Raw genomic sequence first — 24,404 nt, forward strand, 5'->3', positions numbered from 1 at the left:
TATTATATATGTGTCTGTATATGTATGTATGTATATATATGTATTATATATGTGTCTGTATATGTATGTATGTATATATATGTATTATATATGTGTCTGTATATGTATGTATGTATATATATGTATTATATATTTGTCTGTATATGTATGTATGTATATATATATGTATTATATATGTGTCTGTATATGTATGTATGTATATATATGTATTATATATGTGTCTGTATATGTATGTATGTATGTTTTAAAAAACCTGTGTGTCAGAGAGAAATAAAAAAGCACAAAGGAAAGCAAAGAGCAGGGGTGGGCAACTTCAGTCCTCAAGGGCCACCAACAGGTCAGGTTTTCAGGATATCCCTGCTTCAGCACAGGTGGCTCAATCATAGGCTTGTTTGGTTTCAAAAGACAAAGGGACACATATAGAGCAAAAACTCAGAATAGTCTTTTGTCGTCAAAAAAGACTGGAAAGGCTTGAACATCATCTACACTTGTGAGTGTATTGGTCATTATTGTGATTTATTACACTGCACCATTATTCTCCTTTTTTGCCCCCTTTTGATTTGTATCTCAAGATAATTTGCGCTCCGTCTGTCGCTTTGGACTTCTTGGAAGGTCCTTTAAAGAGCATTTCCCTTGGGACAGTACTGTGTGTAATTGTGTAATTTATCACTTTGTGTGCACTTGTTATTACATTGTGTGCGGTTTTCCTTACATTTCTCCCTTTGCTATGTTGGCGACGGCATTGTCTCCGCTCCCCAGCGCTAAAAGCCCCCCCCCCCCCAAGCTTCCTTCTGCATGTGCGCACGATTCATGGAACGGGGCCATCCAATTTGTTTTGAACAAGTGACTAAACTAAGCTCCTCTCTGGGACGGGCTGCAGCGTATTGCAAAGCGTTATGGGTTACAGCGGCAAACGTGGAACCACCAGACGGGGGAGACACAAGCGTTTCATTAAAGCAAAGTGTGTTTCCTTACAAATCTGGGTGGGGGGACCACCACGTTAAGTCTGCCGAGGGAAACGTCCATCCCATTCTGAGCAGAGGCCACCAGGTGCAGGGCCACAAAAAACTCCTGGGAAGAAATGGCAGAGGAGGTTGGATAATATTACATCGTCATCATCATCATCATCACACAGCACATATAACGTATCATAAGCACTGTTCCGGCTACTGTCTTCTGGTCGCACATGCGACCAACATCCCTCGGACACTGAAGTGCTGCTCAGAGAGATGGAGGTTGCGCAGCGTTATGGTGCCGGAAAGAAGCTGCGTACGATACACGTGTACGGCGTACGTTATTATTTCTCAAACAGGGTGCCGGGTTACTCCGGTTTGCCGCGATCTCCTGGCAAGAGTGCCAGAGCCCAGAGGGGAACAATCTACCGGCTGCTAAGCAGACGCGTCCCATGCGGTCTGGAGATCGAGCGGCTGCTCTGTTCTCCTGAGGCCGGAATCAGAAGAGAGAGGAGAAGCGGATCGCAGCGTCTGCAGACAGGAGGGGGCACGCCCGCTGGGCAGCCGACATGTTTAAGGGGTGTGGGCGAGTGTGGTGTGTGTGAGCGGGAAGGGGTGAGTGAGGACTGATGAACAGGGGTTCCCCCGAGATTTTAAAAATCCTCCAGCGGTTCCCGTGCTAAAATAAACTAAACTAGAGACCCATTGGTGTACGTGGTATATACTGGGCCGGGGATAATTGCGTGAGATTATAGTGCCCTATAACAGGGGAGCGCAAACTTTTGGTGCTGCGCCCCCCTGTCTCCCTCCCTCCGGCTCTCGCGCCCCTCCCCCCGCCTACCTTCATCCGCGTCAGATGACGCTGCGGGGTCAAGTGACCCGCGGCGTCATTTGATGCGTGTGACGTCACATGACGCCGCGGCGTTGCCATGGCGACGTGTCACAGCCGGCTGAATCCCGGTAAGTAAACAGTTGCAGAGGCCTCACGCGATTCCCCGGCATTTAATTTAAATGCCTGGGGGAAGAGCGCGGGACCTCTACAACCGCCCAGCAAAATCTCCCCCCCCACTTTGCGCACCGCTGCCCTATAAGACTGTACACACCTTGACATTTCTGATATCATGAAAGAAAAGAAATGTGTATACTGCAATAATGATCATCTGAGTGAAACATTCCCAAATCATTATTTTGCCAACGAGCAGCATGACATGACGTACACTGAATCGCTCGTCAAAATACGTGATTTGCTAATTATCTGCTGATCGCAAAGCATGAATACAGGCATACCCCGCATTAACATACGCAATGGGACCGGAGCATGTATGTAAAGCGAAAATGTACTTAAAGTGAAGCACTACCTTTTCCCACTTATCGATGCATGTACTGTACTGCAATCGTCATATACGTGCATAACTGATATAAATAACGCATTTGTAACAGGCTCTATAGTCTCCCGCTTGTGCACAGCTTCAGTACAGGTAGGGAGCCGGTATTGCTGTTCAGGATGTGCTGACAGGCGCATGCGGGAGCTGCCGTTTGCCTATTGGGCGACATGTACTTACTCGCGAGTGTACTTAAAGTGAGTGTCCTTAAAGCGGGGTATGCCTGTATTCCTTCCATTTGTATCCACCAGCAAGAGTCACACCCCGTGCCCAGGGGGAATTCTCACCCACGCTGACCCTTCTGACAGTTAAGAGGTTAAAGGTAAAACAAAGAGGACAATTTTACCTGTTTGTTCAAATAGCCTTTGCTGTCTGTATCCGCCAAATCCCAAATCTGTGCACGGAAACAAAAAGGTGTAGGGTCAGTTCCTGGGAATGTAAGTCCCAAAGGAAAACACAGCGGATATACTTGTATTCCAATTAAATGTGTGAGCCAGTCCGCATGAAGTGACTACTACTCAAAATATTATACATATATGATAAAGGGATAACATATATGTATAATCTAAATAATATTTTTTTTTTTTTGCTTGTATGTTTATCTTTATTTATATAGCGCCCACATTGTGCTCAGAGCTTTACAAGAGAGACAATACAGTACAGGCAATAGTAAAATAAGAGCAACAAATTCAAACAATAGCCAAGGAAATCCCTGCCCTGGAGAGTTACAATGTAAGGGGTATGATGGGAGAGTTACAGAGACAGCAGGTGAGGGAATAAGTGCAGTAGATAGCAGGGCTTGGCCACACTCGTTGGTAGGAGCGACTGTGGGTGTGGGACAGTAGCCAGGAATCTAGGCCAGTGGTTTCCAACCTTTTTTCGTTATAATTATATTGTGACATTCTGCTGAACCTCAGCCCTCTCTAACAGAGAGTCTAAGATCAGATGCATTGTAAGGAACCCCAACCCTCTCTAATAAGCGTGTCTGAGATCAGATGCATTGTAAGGAACCCCAACCCTCTCTAATAGTGTGTCTGAGTGCTATGAGCCACACATTTAATCCTAGTATAGGTGTATTACTTTTTTAGGTAGTGGTAGGACCTGTGAGCAGGGTCTGCCTTGATGTGGCTCACAGGCTTACGACGCTTTGGCCAAAGGGTTAAACTAAATGACCCTTTATCAAGAGAATATATAAGTATTTTACTGTGTATTTTTGTCATATTGGAAGTGGCATTGGGCTTTTTTGTTCTTTGTTTTATGCATCCACCACGCTCAGTAGCACTCCTTTTTGACACTTATATACATACATATTTTTTTGTGGGGGCTCAGGGGATCCCAAAATGTGCTTCTTTGGGTTCAGTGTGTCTGAGATCCGATGCATTGTAAATTCTTTTGTATTTGGTACGGTTTTCAAATGACTTGAAAATTGCAGGGAACCCTTAAGGGATCCCCGGCGAACCCTTCTGAAAAAACCCTGGCCTTGGCTATTGAAATGCTTCATTTAAGACTCGAGTTGTAATGTTTGACTTAAAGATGAAGAGAGAAGGTCATATACTGAGTGTGAGTGAGATCCACAGGTAAGGGGCAGTGAGCGGAAAAGGTTTAAGGCGAGAGAGAGCAGTAGAGGCGAAAGGGGTAGAAAGGAGACAGTTATGGGAAGAGCACAGAGGTAAAAGGGAAGCTTCACAGTGTAGTGTTAGGACCTTAATAAGTGAAGCTTTGGGCTCTGATTGAACTGGTTGCACGCTTTGTAGAGTAAAGCACATATTTGGACACATTTTACAACATATTTTGGTGTGTTAAGTGCATAGTTTTTCTTTAATAAACGGGGATCCGAGACCCTGGCAGATATAGATATATAATTACATATATTTGCATAGTTCTTGGGTGGTGGAAGCTGATAGATATGATTGCAATCTAGTAAGGGGTTAATATTAACTCCTTGAAAGTACCTTGCACAGAAAAAAGGTGAGTTGGCTAGAGAAGGGGAGCGCAAATTTTTAGAGCTGCGCCCCCCTGCCTGCTTCCCCCTATGCTCGCGCCGCCCTGACCTTCTTTGCCGGCATCAAATGATGCCACAAGGTCACGAGACCCTGTGGCGTCATTTGACACCGCGTTGCCATGGCGACCAGTCCCACCAACTCTTCTGAATCCTTGTGAGTTACAGAGGCCTCACGCGGTACCCCGGCATTTACATTAAATGCCTCTGGGAAGAGCGCTGGGCATCTGGAACCGCTGTACCCCCGCCCCCAAAAAAAATCCCGGGGGGCATGCCCCCCAGTTTGCCCACCCCTGGTCTACAGCAGCAGTGTGTATTAACCCTGGTTGCAGATTTAAGTCACGTGCTCACAAGTTCGCTGTTCGTGATAGATGGTATATTGGGACGGATTGAAGAGAGATAGTGTTCATTTGAGGGACCTTTGCGGAAGGTGAAAAGTGTGTCAGCTAGAGAGTGGTGTATTAGCCCTTGTCCCGTATGCAGGACATGTGCTCACAGGTGTGCCGTGACAGTATATATGGATATATGTATGTATGTATATAATATTTGTGTATACACACAAACAAAGTAAATATAGATATACATAACTGATATGTTTACATTAAACAGAAGTGATCAATGTCTTAAAAAAAATATTCTAATTCTAAGTGATTCAGATTTGAAGGTCCTGAGCACACAGTGTACAACATGTTTGCGGGGATCACATTACCTTCCCGAGCACCAAGTCCATTAGGCCGGATTTCTTCAAGAAAAAGGCAGCATCTGCAGCCAACACTCTCCCTGTGTTCCCAGATTCCAGCTGTAAAACACATGTGAACGGAAATATGTGAACATGTAGTGTAAGCTCCCCACTCAGGGAACATAGAGACCTTCTCTTAGCAAAAGTGCTGCCTACTGATTCAAGATATTCATTCATATATATATTCTCTCTCCACACACACACACACACACACACACACACACACACACACACACACACACACACACACACACACACACACACACACACACACACACACACACACAAATGAATAGACGATACCGTTCTGTGGCTAACGAAATGCTTTTATTTGTCTGAGCTTTCGAGATACACTGATCTCTTCCGGTGGTGTTACAATGGATAAAGCAAGAAAGGGTTTACTTAAAAACAGTGCATCCTGGAATGTATCTGTGACTAGAGCCTATCCCTCCCCCCCTGTGCAGTATGCGATTTATGACTTAAAGGTGTTAAATGGTCCCTGAATGTTAGGGATATAAGAGTGTGTGTATGTAAATATACATTTATAAAGTGTCCATAGTGTACACAGCGCATGCAACCAAAAGGTACCAAAGGTGTGTGTGGAGTGGGAGTTTATATCAATGGTGGGTAGGTGTAGAAATGTAAGAGGGTATTGCATTACTATAAGTGTGTGTAGATACTATGTGGTCCCTATTGGTATATAGGGATGGAATTACATTATATATTTATGTGTGTAAGAGACAGCTGTGTGTGCGTTCATATAGCGCAGTATGTATAGACATGGCCTTTAGCACTCATGGGAAGAGAGTGTCAGTAGTGACTTATGAAACTACGGTCTCGGTTTAGGCCACCGCTAAGTGTCCCGAACAGTTGCATAAATTTGTATTCATGCAACCGTCTTTCTTTCGGTGTTCCAAGATTACCTTTGAGTATGGCCACCTTCAGATCGTTCACCTTATGGCCAGAGTCAGAGAAATGTTCGACGACAGGACTGTCTCTTGTTCCGAGTGTTATGCTGTGGTGATGCAGATTCATTGTATTGTATTGTACAGGCATACCCCGGTTTAAGTACACTCACTTTAAGTACACTCGCGAGTAAGTACATATCGCCCAATAGGCAAACGGCAGCTCGCGCATGCGCCTGTCATCACGTCCTGAACAGCAATACCGGCTCCCTGCCTGAACTGAAGCTGTGCGCAAGCAGGGAGACTATAGAGCCTGTTAAAAATGCCTTATTTACATCAGTTATGCACGTATATAACAATTGCAGTACAGTACATGCATCAATAAGTGGGAAAAGGTAGTGCTTCACTTTAAGTACATTTTCGCTTTACATACATGCTCCGGTCCCACTGCGTACGTTAATGCGGGGTATGCCTGTATGTCTTTATTTATATAGCGCCATTAATGTTCATAGCGCTTCACAGCAGTAATACACGTGGTAATCAAATAAATAACAGATAATATAAATAACAGATCATGGGAATAAGTGCTTCAGACATTAAGGAAGAGGAGTCCCTGCCCCGAGGTGCTTACAGTAATTATCTTGTTTAGCCCCAGTCCCGTCTCACCTATGTAGTAGCATCCCCCTGGGCATTTCATGCACATGATGAGGTACACGACATTGCTGGAGGAACAGGTGAACCTTCCTCTGATTTTATACTCCAGATTCCTGTGTGGTATTTGTATTGTGCCCGCTGTGTGGAGCATTGCGCAGGTTTTGCATCTTGCGTCCTGGCATGGTCTTTTCCCGCATTCAGTTGTACTGTTGAATACTTTACTCCTCACCATTATTTTCTTGAAATTATGAGGTTGTCTGTATGATAAGTAGGGTGTTTCAGGGAAGACCTGTTGCAGTCTTGTATCTTCCTGGAGAATAGGTTGTAGTTCCCTGGCGATCTTGCATAGGGCTCCTAGGTGTGGGTTATATGGGACCACCAAAAGGTACCCTGTTGCTTGTCTCTTTCGGTCTGTATTCAAGGAGATCACTTCTTGGTATTCTGGTGTCTTTGGGGATTTGCTGGTCTACAATTCTGTGGTTATATCCACAGTTTATGAAATCCAATCTCAAGGCTGTAATCCGCTGGCCTCTGTCTGCTGTGTGGGAGCATATACGGTTGTATCGTGTGGCGTGACTGTAGATGGTTGCATGCTTAGTGTGTGTCGGGTGGAAGCTGTTGTCCCTCAAATAGCTGGCTCTGTCTGTAGGTTTGCAGTATACAGAAGTCTGTAGTTGGTTGTTCTTTATAGTAATGCTGGTGTCTAGGAAATATACTTCATCCAGGGAATGGGTGAGTTGGAGGCTGATGGTTGGGTGGAACGTATTGAAGTTCTCATGGAACTGTATGAGGTCCTGTTCACCAGACATCCAAATCAGGAGGATGTCATCGATGTATCGAAGGTATGTAAGGGGTTTCAAGTGACAGGTGGAAAGAAAGTCACTTTCCAGTTTTGCACAGAACAGATTGGCATACTGTGGCGCCATCCGAGTGCCCACCTTGTCTGGAGGTATGTGTCATTTCCAAATGTGACGTAGTTATGGGTCAGAATAAATTTGATGCATTTAGTCACTATCTCTGAGAGTGGCTCCTGCGATCCCAGAAAGTATCTGCAGGCTGAAATCCCATCTTTGAGGAGGATGTTTGTGTAAAATGACTCTACATCCATGGTTGCTAGTAGTGTGCCTGTTGGGAGGGGGCAATGGCATTCAGTTTGTTTAGCAGGTCGGTGGTGTCCTGGATATAGCCGAGTGTGTTCCTGACAAGTGGTTTTAGAATGCCTTCCACCCAGCCAGAAATATTCTCAGTCAGTGTGCCAGATCCAGAGATAATAGGGCGCCCAGGGTTACCCTCTTTGTGAATTTTAGGGAGCATGTAGAATGTGCAAGATTTTAGGTTAGCTGGTATCAGGTCCATAATTTGTTCTCGTGTGGATCGAGATGATCCTGTTGAGTTCTCTCATGTATTTTTTTGTTGGATCCTCCTGCAGTTTGGTGTAATACTTTGCATCTGAGAGTTGTCTGTGCGATTCCCGCAGGTAGTCTGTGGTGTTCATTATGACCACTGCTCCTCCCTTGTCCGCAGGTTTGATTGTTATGTTGTGGTTGGCCTTTAGCGATCCTATGGCTCTCCTCTCGATCAGTGACAGATTATACGTTTGTTTCCTTACTTTGTCCAGGACGGTGGATTTGGCTCTGTGTCTAAAGCTTTCGATGTACCGGTCTAGTTTGGGGTTGGCCCAGTTTGTGGGATCCAGTTGGATTTTTGCTTCTCCCTGCTCATGTGCAGCGGCCCTCCTTCTGCAGTGTGTGTATGATGTGTGTATATATATATCTATAGATATATCTATATGTCTATATATCAAGAGAGAGAGAGAGAGAGATCTATATCTATATATAGATCTGTATGTATAGATATCTATCTATATCTATATACATATACACACACACACACACCAGTGAACAGCGATTGTGTGTGGGTATAGATAAAAAAAAGCAGGCACACTAAACAGTACAATAAATGTGTCTTTGTTAGCTCAAAGTTTCAGCTGGGCCTTTTATTATGAGGCTCCACTGGAAAGCCGAAACGTAGACCTAGTAAAGACATTTATTGTGCTGGCTTTTTTGACCCTTCTACATAGTACAGTTGAGTACTTTAACAGAAGCACCCGCTCCAATCTTATTACTGTTATTGTATGGTCTGTGTGTCTGCATATACACACTCATCAAGGAGACAATACACAGATACATATATAAAACCTCTCCCTAGATTGATACCACGTTTATGTGAGGTCATTGTATCCGATGCCCAAACGTTTTTACCCTGATCCCATTCTGGACTCTTTTCTAGAACTACAAAAGCATGAAATAGCAGCCGGCTGCCTGCCCATTCTAATCACTTGCAGACTAAGCAGACTTGCGTGCTACCCCCACCCGCCCCACACATACTGCTATAATATATTATTTTATTATATTATACTTCTATAATATATTACACTTCTAAAAACAACAAGTTAAGAGAAATATTTAACATACATTTATGGAAATCCAAAAAAAGCTGTAGGGAGGTGAAACTGTAAAGTGTCTGACATCTTTACGGGACCATGTCACAAAAACATATTTTTATGACCTGGAACTACACAGGTCAGACAAAGACACAGGTTTCCTAACACCGCAGGGTTTGGGATGAATAAACCAAGATTATTTTAAAGCAGCAACCACATTTTTTTCCCCCTTAAATTGCTTTGTTTACATAATTGGTACCCGGGGGATGGGATCGCCGCTTTCAAATGTAAAAATAAAATACAAAGTACGAGCGTTGCCGGCAAGATCAGCGAGGCCCATCCTCTCGGACATAAAACGGTTTCCCAAGCTCATCCTATTGTGTTCTCTGCGAAGCCGGCCCTGGGTACGGAGCACACCTCTCTCACCGCTGGAAGGACCTGAACCAGCTGCAATTAGAGCTGTAGCGCCCATATAAGCAAACAAGCACAGGCATTTAAGCTCACATGGGTGCTACACCTCATCATTATATATCAGTACACAAGCGTGTGTGGGATTGTGCTAGTCTTTGTATATAAAGTGGAAAAAAAACAAAAAGATGGAGGCACACGGGTGCAGCTAAACATAGCAATTTTGCATTATTACTTGTGTGCCTCCATCTTTTTTTCCACATTATATTACTATAGACCTCTATTTGGAACATAGGGGCAGTGATGGGCTAGCCTGCACCGAGGCTTATTCTCGTCTTCTTTTTGTACTCCTTTTTGCCAGTTAGAGTGCCTCTGTATACCTTTGTATTATTTCGTCTTTGTATATGTGTGCGCGCTCAGATCTGTGGATGTGGATCAGTGCCTTAATGTTTGGATCATCCCGCCCACATTGTACAGCGCTGCGGAATATGTCGGCGCCATACAAATGGATAATAAGCGCGTGTGTGTATTGGTATCAGCGACGCTACACATGGCAGAACGAACGGTTAGAACCTGGTACTGTCCTGGCTCCCATAGCCCTGGGCTCGCACACGCCTGGCAAATCATGGAAATAAATACGGCCAGGAGCAATGTCCAATCAGGAAGCGGTGTAACGTGACATGCGTCACTGCCCTCTCTGATTGGCTGGACAGAATGGCATCCAATTGTGGAAGCGGAGTCAGGGGTCTCTCGGAGAAGCCCAACGTGGCACCACCGTGTGAGCCCTGCCAGTACATAAAATACTATTTGGGGGGTTATTTGTAACTGCGTGTCCCTACATTCTGCGCATGAATAGGAAAGCGCAGGACACGAGTCGCGTGTCAGCATCATTACTGTACAAGTTTGCAGCCGGCATTAAGCTGTAACCTGCTGCAGCACACAGCTTGTATGGCAAAGCCCGGGTTAGAAAAATACCGAGCCAGTAACCCAAACTAAGAGAACAAACCTGATGGAAGTACTTCTCGTACACAGCATTGTTACTTGGTATCTGAAAGAGATAAGAAAATAAATGGTTGGATAGGAACACTGAGCATTGTACAGCACCGTGCATCGTATATACCTGAAACGCCACGAGAGGAGACACAGCTCTGACACAGCGAGCAGCACCGGTCTAGGACATTGGTCGCAGGCAAAATCGCTGCCGACATCCAGCCGCCACTCACCTCGCTGGCAGGACATCCAGCCGCCGGCCGTTTTGCCGCCAAAGTAAGCCCCTAACCTTACCCTAAAAACCCCTACTCTTAACCCGTAACCCTAACGCTACCCCTTACCCAAAACCCCTAAACCTTAACCAATTACCTAATTTGCTACCCTAAAAACCTAACCCCTTACCATAACCCCTACCCTAACCGCTAAAACTGCTTAAGGTAACTTACCTTATTGGAGAAACGGTCGGCGGCCGAGTGTCCAGCAGTGGAAACAAAATGTCCGTTTCCGAACGGCGCAGTAAGGGACCATCATCATATTGTTCGTTAATGCAGCCCCTCTCAGTTTCACACCGCCACGTCTGCCGCAGGCTCCCAGCAGCCGGGGGCCTGGACACGAGATCTTTGCTTGTAAACCGTCCTGACCTGATGCCATACAGTGTTAGTGTACGAGTTCCCATAGTGACATCATGCTATACAGTGTTAGTATACGAGTTCCCATAGTGACATCATGCCGCAGCGCCAGTCAGGGACGATGCTAAAATCAGAGACCATAAAAGACCACGGTCCATATGGATTAAGCAGTCTTCTGCCATATGAAGCCTTCCGGCGCTTAGACATCATACCGGTCTTTGACAGTATATCGGTGTCTTTCAGAACCAGAAGGCCCATATACTTAACCTCATAACAACCGAAAGGACCAGTAAGACGGAATGGGACAATTGATCACGACCGTCACGCCGCGACCAAGTCCATGCCGGTGTTTGCCCGCAGGGAGACCCTCCGCCCCAGCCGCTCGACCCTCTACCGCTAGCCGCGTTGACAAGCCGGTACGTTTTAGAATAGGGAGTTAACTTTAGGGATTTAGCGGTTAGGGTAGGGGGTTAACTTCAGGTGTTTTCGGGCAAGGGGGTTACGTTTTTTAGGGTAGGGGGTAGAGTTAGTATTAGGGGGTTTTAGGATAAGGGCTAAGGCTACTGACTTACCTAAGTGGCCGGCGGCATAGGTGGCCGGCGGCATAGGATCCCTGCGGCGAGGTCCCTGGCGGCGAAACGCCGGTGGACATTTGGTCGCGGCGAAACGGCCTTGACCAAATGTCCTAGACCGCCAGAAAGATTACTAGACGGACGAGTTAGAGCGGCGGCTGAAGCTTCACACAGGAAACTCCGGCCAGATTATGAAATTAAAACAATAGCGCAAAGCTCTCCGAGTGAAACACAAACAGGTTTCTCGAGAGGCCGCAGAAGGGGAAATATCCGACATGCACAATGCAGATTTCCTGTAAAGATGAGAGAGAGAGGAAAGGATTTACTACAAAAGAGGGAGAGTCAGCTCGTTCACCAGGATACACGACGTGAAGGAGACTTCCGGCACAAATCCATGGTCCCCAATTAAAACATCTATTTGCTGACATAGCGTTGTAAAAACCTCTCATGCTTTGCCTCTATGATTTCTTTGTGGTTCATAAAATCTTACAGGAAATTATTTGGCTGCTATCAGGGGGTGTTGTATATGATTTTCTACGGACATAAACCTAATCTCCCAGTGCTTCGTTATTTTATTTACAGCACATTTCCTGATGCATATGAAACCAGGCCAAACACCCCACCAGAATTCCACAAATAAATGGAAGGAAACTGAACAAAAGGCCATTGAACATACTGTATCATTTGTGTAACCAATGGATACATTATGAACTTCCTGTAATGTCAGTGATCCCTTTATTCCTTTCTGCAACACAGGGCGGGGGGGGGTTCTATTTTGGTTCATTTTTTTTCATGCAGTCTAGAACAGAAACAAAGCTCTGAGAAGCTCCGCTAGAAAGAAGCATGACAAAAGGTGCATGTGCGGCCACGGGTAAGATGGCCAGGGAAGGGAGAGGCTCTATAGTCGAGTTGGAGTTTTGGTGCAAATATCCATCATCCAGCGTAGAATGTGTGGTCGAAACCTATTCCAACTTCACATTGCAAAGCCAGTATAACCAGCCTCACACTGATGAGACCCAAAAGGTTGAAAAAGCTGTCTGTGGGTAGGTTTACTGGCTCTGCACTTCTTTAACACAGGCTGTGCTCATAAGCTGTGTAATACGGCAGGTATAAGCTTATAGGGGGGTCTATGTTAAAATGGATATGAAGTAAAAGGTGACACACTGTGCGTGCTCATTTGCAAGTAATTTCCCAGAATCCCTTGCTGCAGTGGAAACACTGTATGCAAAGAGGTAATGGTGAAAAGCCGAGTTGCAGACCTGGCTGAGACGTGTGAATGTGCTCACAAGTAAGATTTTTATTAGCCATGATCCAGCAATAACTTACCTCTATAAATTCCTATAAACCTCAATCAGGTAGTTCAGGATGGTTCCAAAACAACCACCAAAAGTCCCACACAATACAGTGTTTAGTTGCATCCTTCACAAACCAAAAGCGGCCTCACCAATTGCTCTCCCCAACACAAATTCTGACCAAGAGTTACAGCAAACCTTCAAATAAAAGAAACCGTGGGGAAATATAAAAGACATGTTTCAACCGACGCTCCAAAAAAGCACTAAAGTGTAACGCCTGTATGCCTGCAGACCTGGCCAGTCCCCAGTACTGAGGTGGGTAAGGGTATAACACGCACCCACAGCAGTGAGGGCGTGCCCGGAGTGTGGTAATGCGTTGCCGGGCCTGGTAAGAAAGGGTTAACGTATACTTGCAGAGTCCGGGGTGCCAGAGTTCGGATAGTAATGTCCGTGTGCCAGAGTTCAAGGATAGGAGAGAGCAGCGTAGTGATGTCCGTAAACCAAGGTTCAAGGGCAGGAGAAAGCAGAGTAGTCAAATCCAGAGCAGAGTTCAAGCCAGGGGAATCCAAACAGGAGCAAGGACAGGAATCAGCGCTGAAACAAACAAGGGAGCTAGGCATAGACACTGCACACACAAGGGGTCACAGGAAAGCTATGCAGAGCAATGAGCAAGAGGACAGATAGGGGTTATAAAGGAAGGAGAACGAATAGGGGAGAGAGGAGGAGCAGAGGGTTGAGTGAGAGTTTGCAGGGATAGGTCAGAAAGAGCAGGGGAGGAGACAGGGAAATAACTCAGAGATATGGCTTTTAAGCCACGGGGGGCGGAGCTAGAGTTTTGGGACGACAGATAGCTGGAGCGTGTGCGTGCGCCCTCTGTAAGGGTCTTATGCGCGTGCACCGTGCGTCCCACAGAGCGCGAGGGACGCCGCGCCGCGGGGCGCTCGGCAAGGAGGGCGAGATGGACGGAGAAGCCAGGTAATGTGGAGGCTGGGGGAATAGAGGCCCGCCGGGAGCCGCGGAGGGGAGCAAGTGGTTGGTGATGCGTGCGCACCATGCGGAGAAGGCGCACGAGACCTGAACGTGCGTCCGGGTATGCCAACCGCGCCGCAGAGGAACGGCTGTGGGGAAAGGATGGGGAAGAGTGAGGAGGTGGTGAAGGGAGAGGGCTAGAGGCAGTGGAAACAGAGGTGACGGGGACACACTGGGAAGCGCGAGTCCCCCGATCCGTCACATAAAGGAAATACAACCAGAAATATCTTCTCAGGTGGGCGCTCAGACTCCCACAGAATAACGTAGGTTTATAAGTCTCCCACCTACAAGCCCAAATAAAGGATCTTCTAAAAAGACAAGAGGACTAGGGAGTTTTGCAAACACATGAGGACGTGGAGTATTCCCTAAACGGTGACGAACCTAGAAGACTATTTAACTAAACAGGTCCAGACTCTCCTGGACAGACATCCCTCGCGAGAAGTTCCTTCTCGACCCTTCTCAAAGAGCTCAGAGTCCCAGATCAAACTCTACCGAGAATCCCAGAGCTGTAATAGCCCACTTTCACTTCTTTTAAACAAATGTAAACCCCTTGTAAGTGCAGGCAGCTGACAAACATACACTGCCCCTTGGCTGCGATAGGAAACTAAAATTCCCAGCTTGCTGTGCAACTGTCGGTACAGGAAGATGTGACTTGTGACGGACAGAGCCTCAGCCAAGGAGATTCGACTCTGGAGAGGCGGGGCTAAGAAAGGAGTTCTCTATGACAGCGGTGCACAAACTGGGGGGCGCGAGATTTTTTTGGGGGTGCGCGGGCGGTTGCAGAGGTCCCGCGCTCTTCCCCAGGGCATTTAACTTAATTGGCAGGGGACTGCGCAAGGCCTCTGCAATCTCTACATACCAAGATTCAGCTGGCTTCAGGACGCGTGACCATGGCAACTTTGACGCCGCGGGGTCATGTGACGTCACGGTTGCCGTCAACGGAGGAGAGCAGGCAAGGGGTGGGGGGGGGCACTGCAAAAAAAATTTGCGCGCCCCTGCTCTAGGAGTTCCTGGCAGGACACGCAGGGGCAGAGCTGCTACAGCAGATCTGCACAAGCCTGAAGGACTTCAGGATTGATCGCATGTGATCCGAGGCCAGTCTGTGTCCCGCTAAAGAGAGCGGACATTGACTGGAGGGAGAACAGCAGATTGTTGGAGTGAAAGCAGCACGGAGGAGCAAGCACCATCGGAGGGGGACCCTCAACGGTTTCACCTATCAGTGGTACCAACGCGTTTCCAGAAGTACAGGCCTGCTACACTTATTTGCATTAATGTGCTGGCACCATCATACAGGCCTTGATAACCAAGATTGGGTTGCCACAGTACCAGACACTGACATACACCCAGACAGCATTTATAGGGAACTAGCTGAGAGACCCGGCGTTGCCCGGGATGTAATGTTCCCGCTCCTCTCTGTCTCCTCTCTCCTCCCCCCTCTCTCTGTTTGTCCCCCATTCACATCAATCCAGTCCCCCCCTCCCTCCTTTACAGCTCTGTTTGTCCCCCTTTACAGCTTCATGCAGTGTGTGCGTCAGTCATTGTGTGTGCGTCAGTCAGTCAGTGTGTGTGTGTGTGCGCGCGTGCGTCAGTGAGTCTGACGCAGAAACACAAACACACACACACAGACTGAGTGACGCACACACACACACACACACACTGTCAGTGTGTGCGTGCGTGTGTGCCTCAGTCAGTGTGTGTGTGTGCGCCAGTCAGTGTGTGACTGTGTGTCAGTCAGTGTGTGTCAGTCAGTGTGTGACTGTGTGTCAGTCAGTGTGTGACTGTGTGTCAGTCAGTGTGTGACTGTGTGTCAGTCAGTGTGTGTCAGTCAGTGTGTGACTGTGTGTGTGTGTGACTGTGTGTGTGTCACTGTGTGTGTGTGTGTGTCACTGTGTGTGTGTGTGTCACTGTGTGTGTGTGTACCTCCTTGCACCAGCCGGTGCTCCCGGCCGCAGGGGGGGGGGTTGTGTGTGTGTGTGGGGGTTGTGTGTGTGTGGGGGGGGGGGATGTGTGGAGGGGGGGAGGTTGTGTGGAGGGGGGGGGCTGTGTGGAGGGGGGGGTTACCTCCTTGCGCCACCAGGTGCTCCCGGCCGCGGGGGGGGTTGTGTGTGGTGGGGGGGGGGGGGAAGGTTACCTCCTTGCGCCCCCGGTGCTCCCGGCTTGGCCGCGGTGGGGTGTGAGGGGGGAGGTTACCTCCTTGCGCCCCCGTGCTCCCGGCTCGGCCGCGGGGGGTTGTGTGTGGGGGGGGTTACCTCCTTGCGCCCCCGGTGCTCCCGGCTCGGCCGCGGGGGGGTTAACTGCTTGCTGGCGCTCCCGGCGGTAAGACGGGGCCGCGATGAGAAGAGCTGAGTGAGGCGGCGTGTGAGAGGCGGCGGGAGTTTTGCTGGCGGCGGGAGTTTTGCTGGCGGTGTGTGAGAGGTGAGGTGGAGGAGGCTTGGCGCCGGGGAGGCTGAGGTTTGCGGTGAGGGGGGGCGGGGGGTTTGCGGTGAGGGGGGGTTTGCGGTGAGGGGGGGCGGGGAGTTTGCGGTGAGGGGGGGCAGGGGGTTTGCGGTGAGGGGGGCACACACACACACGACGGGAGAGAGAGGTGGTGGAGAGTGGGACTGGCGCAGATCCGAGGAGAGTGAGTGAGTGACTGTGTGTGTGAGTTAGTGTGTGTGTGTGTCTCTCCTTTGGCCCGTCACTCCGCCTCAGGCCAATGAGAGGTGTGCATGGGCAGGCCAAGGGAGCAATCTCATTGGCCTGGCCCAAGGTCCAATGGGATTGCCACTAGGGACACAGGGAGACACATACAGGCAGTCCTCGTTTTACAACGCTTCGCTATACAACGAATGGCTTATCCAACGCTGTGCAATGCATACCTATATTCATTTTTACAACGCCAAAATGGCTTATCCAACGCTCTTACAACGTTGTGTATGTGTGTATATACATACACATTCACATAAACAACGTTGCAAAGCGTCGTAAGAGCGTATATATATAATTTTATACTATATCATATTATATTATACTATATAATATATTATTTATTATGTTATATTATATATATAATACAGTATATGCACTATATAATTTATGTGTGTGCTGCATATCTTATTGCCTGCATAAAATATTTGGTGTATTTTAGTGTTAAAAATGCCTTCAGGAACGGAACCTTTCATTTAAACAGTGTTCCTATGGGAAAGCGTGTTTCGCTTTACAACGTTTCGCTTTACAACGCCATTTTGAGTAACGCATTGTGTCGGATAACCGAGGACTGCCTGTACAGACATAGAAACATATGACTGTTTGAGAAATATATAGTAGATGTTATGTTGATGTGTTACAATATTAATGTAGTGCTCCTTTGCCAAGGGTCACAAGGTACCCAACATCTGTCCATACTTGCTATATAAAAAGTTATATTACAAACATCATTGTAGTTTGTCTCCCGTTGCCTGACCTAACACCATGTATGGCATACCACCCACAAATAGAGGACTCAGGCCCCCTCCCCAGCAACAGGTATCCGCCTGGGGCCAGGATAAAGAGGGGCTGCACAAAGGAAGCTATTTTTGTAGTGCTAAGATCCAGGGCTAACCTGGTCTATATCAAGTTTTTAATGACTTGGTTTGCAGGCGAAACCTCAAGCAAATAACAGACGTCCTTTGCGAGAATAACATACAATATTAGTGGGGCTTCCGTTTCAAGTTACTGGCCTCCCACAATGGCACTATTAAAGATCTGGAAGGTGCAGAGGCATTCTTCGTTTTGCACACTGGAGGACCTGCCCTGGGTGGATGAGAATGCTAACAGCCCACTCTACTCAATACACAAAGTGAGTGTTGGAGGCTTAACATTATTTCCCAAAGATATTGTGGGTTATTTCAATTGTCCTGAAGAAATATATGACGCCATTTTTTCCTGCCTGCTGTACGTTTCAAGATTGAAAGACCAGGGAGGCGCTATCTTCTGTTTCTGTGACAAACATTCGTACATCCGTATATGCATTAACCCTCCAATGGGAGATCTCCAATTATTGGACTTGATATTTTGGGGAAATCTCATTGTGTTTATGTTAACTCTTTGAGCGCCACTTTTTCCACTTTGGACTGTTTCTATTTACAACATCTGGGCCTGCAACCACAATCTCGTCTACAGCAGAGCCAGGATGTGAAGGACTTCGGGTCTTCAGACCAACCTGGACCAGATTAGTTTTAAGAATCCCCGTAAGTGAAGATATGAAATATACACCTCTATCACTTGTGTCCCTGAAGCCGTATCAAGTTCATCTTCTCGATCCGTCCATTCTCCTGCACATGGATTAATTTTCTACCCCACAATCCGCTATCTTCTGATGCACCGAAACCCCGTGGGAGGCCACAGTTTGCCTTATGACTGTTCATTAAGCTCCAACATATCCTTTCAAATGTTTAACTCATTTTGTTAGCCCTCCCACCCCTTGGTTCTTTAAGTTGACCTTTCACAGAGAGGGGAGACTCCCTTGGCCTCACCAGGCCGATCCTGAGCAGACCACGTTTCTCCCATTTCATTTTCTCTTACCGATTTAAATTTCATTTGATTTTTTTTTCTACGATTCATAAGATCCCCTATTACTATGTATATTCAGAACCATCAAGCACTTATAGAAAGTCCCAGTTTTCTAACAGCATTTATTATTCCCACGAGTAAAGCTACATCTCCAATTGGTTTTTATACTCACGTGTCTTTCATCTTCCCTTGTTCCTTTTACATTTGTGCACTGAACGATTTGACTCATATCTATTATGTTCAAGATGAGCCGGGGTGGACAATTTTTTTTTTATATATATATATATATATATATAACAAATTGGAGTAGCGCCTTAGGAAGCTTGATAAGGATAAATCAGCTGTGTAAATCAGATAGAGTTAACAAGGCTATTGACCAAAGAATCCCCAAAAGGGCGAATTTGTGATAAAAACAACTGGAATCTATAGCAAAAATAAAAAACATGAAACATAAAAAATAAAATAAAAACCAGATGTCAGTTGAAAATCCAAAAAATGTACTTAGTCCACTGGAGTTTTGCTGCCCGAATATAAGGATCACCAAATCCCAAGGATATCTGCAGAAAACAAGAAGAAAAAACAGGTGCCTGTTTTTTCTTCTTGTTTTCTGTATATATATCTGTATATATATCTATAATAAAAAAAAACAAGGGAGCCGAAGCATGGCCCCCACCTCCCTGCCGACAATCAGCCGCCAAGGACATGCAAACCCCCCCACCCCTCGTCACAGGCTAAGCTGCGCTCGGAGCATAGTCACAGAGCACTAACCCCCCCGTTCTCTCCCCTACACGGCCGGACTCAGGTCAGTCACTGCCACAGTGAATGTGATGCTGTCTTGCGCTCTGATATAGTGCTTACACACTTGTTTTGCCCCATCTTACGCCAACCTATTCATGGGTTGCTGGGAGTTGTCCCACCAATTTGGATAAGAATTCGTATCGTAACAATGTAGCTAGCGTTCTACAGGCGCTATATTGACGATTTATTGATTATCAGGAATGGTTCCGTGGATGGGTTACTAGAATTTTTTTAATATCTTGAAGACAATGAGGTAAATATTAAATATACTCATTGATACCATCAACAACATATACAATTTCGAGACCTACACCTGTATGTGGACACCTTTAAAAAAAGACATGTAGGTCTAGAAATTGTATATGTCAGACATCTACAGGAAGGATAATTCACGTAATTCTCTTTGACACGCAAACAGTTGCCATGCCCGTCCTCTATTTAGAGGCATCCCTTGAGGACAGATCCTCCGCTTGTGCAGGAATTGTTCCTCGGAGGAGGATTTTGAGAGCAAATCCTATGATCTGACAGATCGGTTTCTTGCTTGGGGATATAACCGGCGGGATTTCACAAAGGCTTACTATATAGCTTTGAATACAAATAGGGATGACCTTAGCTCCATGGATAGGATCAGACCGGGGTTTAAATCCGAGAGCACCAAGGTTGCACAAAGGAATCCTAATAAATCCAATTCAGATTCACCATACTGTATCACTAATTATAGTTAACAGGCGGTTGCCGTCACGTCGATTATTAAAAAACACTGGAGGACATGATCTTTGGATCCTTTGATTCACCACGTGGTGAGCCATGACCCACGGATTGTGTTTAGGAAAGTTCCCACATTGGGCAATATGCTCTCACCCAGCATGTTACGTCCAGTTAGATCTAAGAATTCTCTGACATTCTTTCCTAGTCTAAAGGGTTCATTCAGCTGCGGAAGTTGTAAGATTTGTCCGCATGTTATTAATACTACAACCTTCCATAATAAGGATAATACACAGATCTTTAAAATCAATACCTTTATATCTTGCCAGACCAACTTGATGGTATATCTTCTGATTTACGGTTGTCACAAACAATACGTTGATTTCACAACCAGAGCACTGAAGGTACGCATTTTAGAACACCCGAGATTGATAGCCAGAAAAGATATGCTGGAACTTGGAGCTAAACACTTCATGTCCCAATGGCTCTGTGAGCGCATTGCGGTGTATAGCTCTGGAACATATTCTTCCACCAATATGTGGTGGTGACAGGGTCAAAACACTATCAACGAGAGGCTCATTGGATTGTCACTCTTAATACATTATATCCTAATGGCCTAAATACTGAGTGGGACTTGAAGTGTTTTCTTTAGCTATTATGGTTACAGTAAGATTTGTTTTGACTTATACCAATAAGTTTTCGGGTTAATTTTCGTGTATCTGAGATATATATATTTTAATTAATTCTGTTCAATTACAACATCCTTCCCCAGCCCTACCTTCCATCTTTCCCCTCCCTCCCCCCCCCCACCCCCTCCCTCCCCCCCCACCCCCTCCCTCCCCCCCCCACCCCCTCCCTCCCTCCCCTAACCCCCTCCCTCCCCCCCTAACCCCCTCCCTCCCTCCCCTAACCCCCTCCCTCCCCCCCCTAACCCCCTCCCTCCCCCCCCTAACCCCCTCCCTCCCCCCCTAACCCCCTCCCTCCCTCCGTCCCCACCCCCTCCCTCCCCACCCCCTCCCTCTCCCAATTCTCTGGTCTCCTGCCTTATTTATCGAGCATGATAAACACTCCCAAACTGGCTTTATTATATCTTTACTACTCTTCTATACACAATTGATGAGATTTGGAGACAGGTGGTGATTACCGGTATTATATGGTTACTTTGATGTTAACCATTACCAACCTTTAACCAGACTGAATGTGGATGTCATTCGTTGAGATTTATTTGCTGTATTATATGCATTGCAGTTTTAATATACTTTCCTTGCAGCAACTGTTAATTTGAGGTTGTTGTATCCTACTGACATGGGATTATGGGTACAGAGTATCTATAAATATGATCTGTGCCAGTTATGTCTCTAGAATGGCTAATGTTCCATTGGGGTGACATATTTTTCACTGATTAACGCTATCATATCATTAGTATTTTGTGAAGTTAAGTTTGAGAGACTGCTTTTGTTTGCCATAGATTTTTTTTTCTTCAAGAATAGATACCTTAGAAATGTATTACCATCAGTTGATTTACTCACCTTGTTTTTTAATATGTTATCTCCATGGGGTTAACACCCACTGGATGACTATTGGTTGCTGCTTATGTATTCTGACTTTATTTAATGATATACACCTGTGATTTCGCTGGCTTTTTTGTCTTTTAAGGGTCTGTTCACTCCATGACTCCGTGCTCCTAGGCGAAGCACCCTGGCGGCGTGAAACACGTAGAGGGGAGGCATGGACTTTGCCTGTTCTATCTGTGTGTACCATTAAAGCCATTAACCTGACTTTGGGTTTGTCTACTAATTCATTGCCGGTTTACCTGCTGCTTCTCCGGATGCCCTTTTCTTTCTTCAGTCTGCCACAACCGGCAATAGCGAAACCTATCCTGCTTAAAGCACATGCGGCGGAGACCGACAGATTAATCTGCACTGCAACACAGACGCCAGCATGGAGTCCATAGGCACCCGGGCACCTTATATTTCCCACCCCTAAAGATGAGAAGATTTCTATCATCGTTGCATGGTGACATGTTTCTCTTTGTTTAGGTGTATGGCACCCCTTTAATCATCTAATCCAGGGGTGACCAACTCCAGTCAGCAGGGATATCCTGAAAACCTGATCTGATGGTCGCCCTTGGAATTGGCCACCGCTGATCTAATCCTTCCTTTGTCTCACTTAGTTATGTCCCCCCCTACAGTAACTATGCTTTAAACAATAAATTACTAATGTACTATTTTGACACCTATTTCTAATCTCTCACATAGTGCTGAGTTTTGTATAAATAAGCACGTAGAACCTGTTTATTTTAACTACAGCATATATGCTGGATTGGTACAATACTCGCCTTTAAATTGCAACCAAGAATCCTTTATTTCAACGACTATTTGGAAACCCTAATTTTTGTCTGGGCCTAAACACACTCACACCCCACCACCACACCACCACCACCCACTCTCTCTCTCTATGAAATGTGTGTAAGTGTACTTCTGCACGCACAGTATGGGAAATGTCCATTTTATGTCAATGTTTTCCCATCTGCCGAGTAGGAATCCTGCTTTTAAAGCCCCAGTAACTACAGGCACAACGTATTTATGCCACGGTGTTACATGGAACAAGTGGAACAACTATATGAAACAGAGGTTTTATAAATAATGTCACAACTTATCCTCAGCATACAAGGAGATCTATTTTATCGCTGGGACATGTGGGTTTGCTGCGTTTAAGGTGCAGTTCCACTTCACTTATGATTGAGGCGTCTGTGATGGAAACTCCTTTTACTTTACACTGTTGCCAAAGATCTGAGAACAAACAAGGCACACCCAGATGTGGGCGTTAAAATGGGACAGAGTGAACTCGATCCAGCTGGAAAACTCTGGCCCCGGAAAGTGAAAGAGGGAGAATATTCTCTTGAATTGATGCATTTACGGAGGGGTGTTTTTTTTTTTTTTTTTAGTATTTCTTTATGAACAATTACAAAGTGCTGCTGCTGCCACAAGTAATATGCAATGGCAGCGTATCAGTCCTGATCGGCAGGTCCTCTGCAAAAGCAGAATTTACAGAATTATTGGAAATTCTCAATGTAACTTGTCAGGGGGGAACCAATCTATGAAATAACACATTCACAACGCCGCACACTTTGTTGTGACTCGGGGGAACCCAGATTAGCTATCCTGGCCCAGTGGGTTTCAATCTTTTTTGAGCAAGGGCACCCCTGAAGAATTTTTTTTTTTATCTCGGTGCACCCTGCTCTTCAGGCCTCTCTCATCCCCATCCTCGCTTACACCCCCCCCCCCCTACACAGCACATTCCCCCTCGCACATCATACTCAGCTTTTTACTCAACACATACTCCCCACTTATCCCCCATTCTCATACAACACTCACCCTCGCTCTTAATTATAAACCCCACTTCTCTTCCCTCTCCCTCTTCACCATACACTTCCTTTAAGTCAGTGGAGCTCAACTCCAGCCCTCAAGCCCCCTCAACAGGCCAGGTTTTCAGGGTATCCATGCTTCAGCACAGGTGGTTCAGAGGCTCAGTCGAAGCTGGGATATCCTGAAAACCTGGCCTGTTGGGGGGGGCTTGAGGACTGGAGTTGAGCTCCCTTGCTCTACGTCTCCAAGCAGGGCAGGAGGTGCACGCCAAGACGACTTCCCCCTCCCCCCCCCCCACCATGGCTCGCAGCACCCTGGTTGAGAAACACTATCTTAGGCATTCAACACACACACACACACACACACACACACACACACTATTGTTTTTACAAATCAGAGCCACGCGGTGAAAGAAACCGAACTGCGACAGGTTTTGTGTTGGTCGGGGTTAAGCTTTCACACTTGCATTTGAAAATAGTATTAATTATATATTGAATGTTAAAACAAATGTTAAACAATGATGGAATTACGTGGCTGAGCCCTTTCACATCGAGACGCCGATATTTGTCATTATGTTCCCACTTGCAGGGCCTCCAAAGCGCGGCGATCAGAACTTTCCATGCATTATGTTTTGGCCAGTTTAAGAATTCGGGGGAAAAAACTAAAACAGATTCGCTCGGCCACAAAGTGAGCACAATAATGTGTCCAAAACATTGCCCACTCACCCTACCCCGTGTCCACAACGCCTTGTAACTAATTAAAAAACTTAGGCCTCGTTCAGGGTGCTGGCTTCGGAGGGAGGGCAAATTGAATACTGGTTGTCAGGTAGCAGCTGCCCTGTCTCCGAAGCCAGGAGTTGACGCTGGCTACAGTTTCAATAAACAAAAAAGTCGTTTTTTGAAGCTGCAGCAGCGTCACTGGGACCTCGGCAGCCAATGAAATCATTCTTGAGAATGATTTCAAGACTGCAACTTGGATCCCTAACCTCAGGTCTGTAGCCCCGCCCCC

At 46.3% G+C, this 24,404-nt stretch overlaps 1 protein-coding gene across 3 annotated transcripts in view; it reads right to left on the reverse strand.

Moving 5' to 3' along the window:
• The window catches only part of EPS15 (epidermal growth factor receptor pathway substrate 15), a 67,930-nt gene extending 45,971 nt beyond the window's left edge, over positions 1-21,959 (reverse strand). The window contains exons 1-5 of one of the 3 annotated variants that reach the window (XM_075616329.1): positions 21,842-21,959; positions 10,490-10,531; positions 5,044-5,133; positions 2,682-2,729; positions 976-1,071 (exon numbers count right to left, since the gene is read on the reverse strand). In XM_075616329.1, coding sequence (XP_075472444.1) covers positions 976-1,071; positions 2,682-2,729; positions 5,044-5,133; positions 10,490-10,531; positions 21,842-21,922 — 357 coding nt within the window. In that variant the 5' untranslated portion in view covers positions 21,923-21,959. Of the gene's footprint in view, positions 1-975; positions 1,072-2,681; positions 2,730-5,043; positions 5,134-10,489; positions 10,532-21,841 lie in introns of those variants that run through there. The other 2 variants (XM_075616330.1, XM_075616331.1) reach the window with 2 other exon arrangements.
• Between the last annotated feature and the right edge of the window lie 2,445 nt (positions 21,960-24,404).

This window comes from Ascaphus truei, chromosome 10, assembly GCF_040206685.1.
Source record: "Ascaphus truei isolate aAscTru1 chromosome 10, aAscTru1.hap1, whole genome shotgun sequence".
Lineage (NCBI taxonomy): Eukaryota > Metazoa > Chordata > Amphibia > Anura > Ascaphidae > Ascaphus > Ascaphus truei.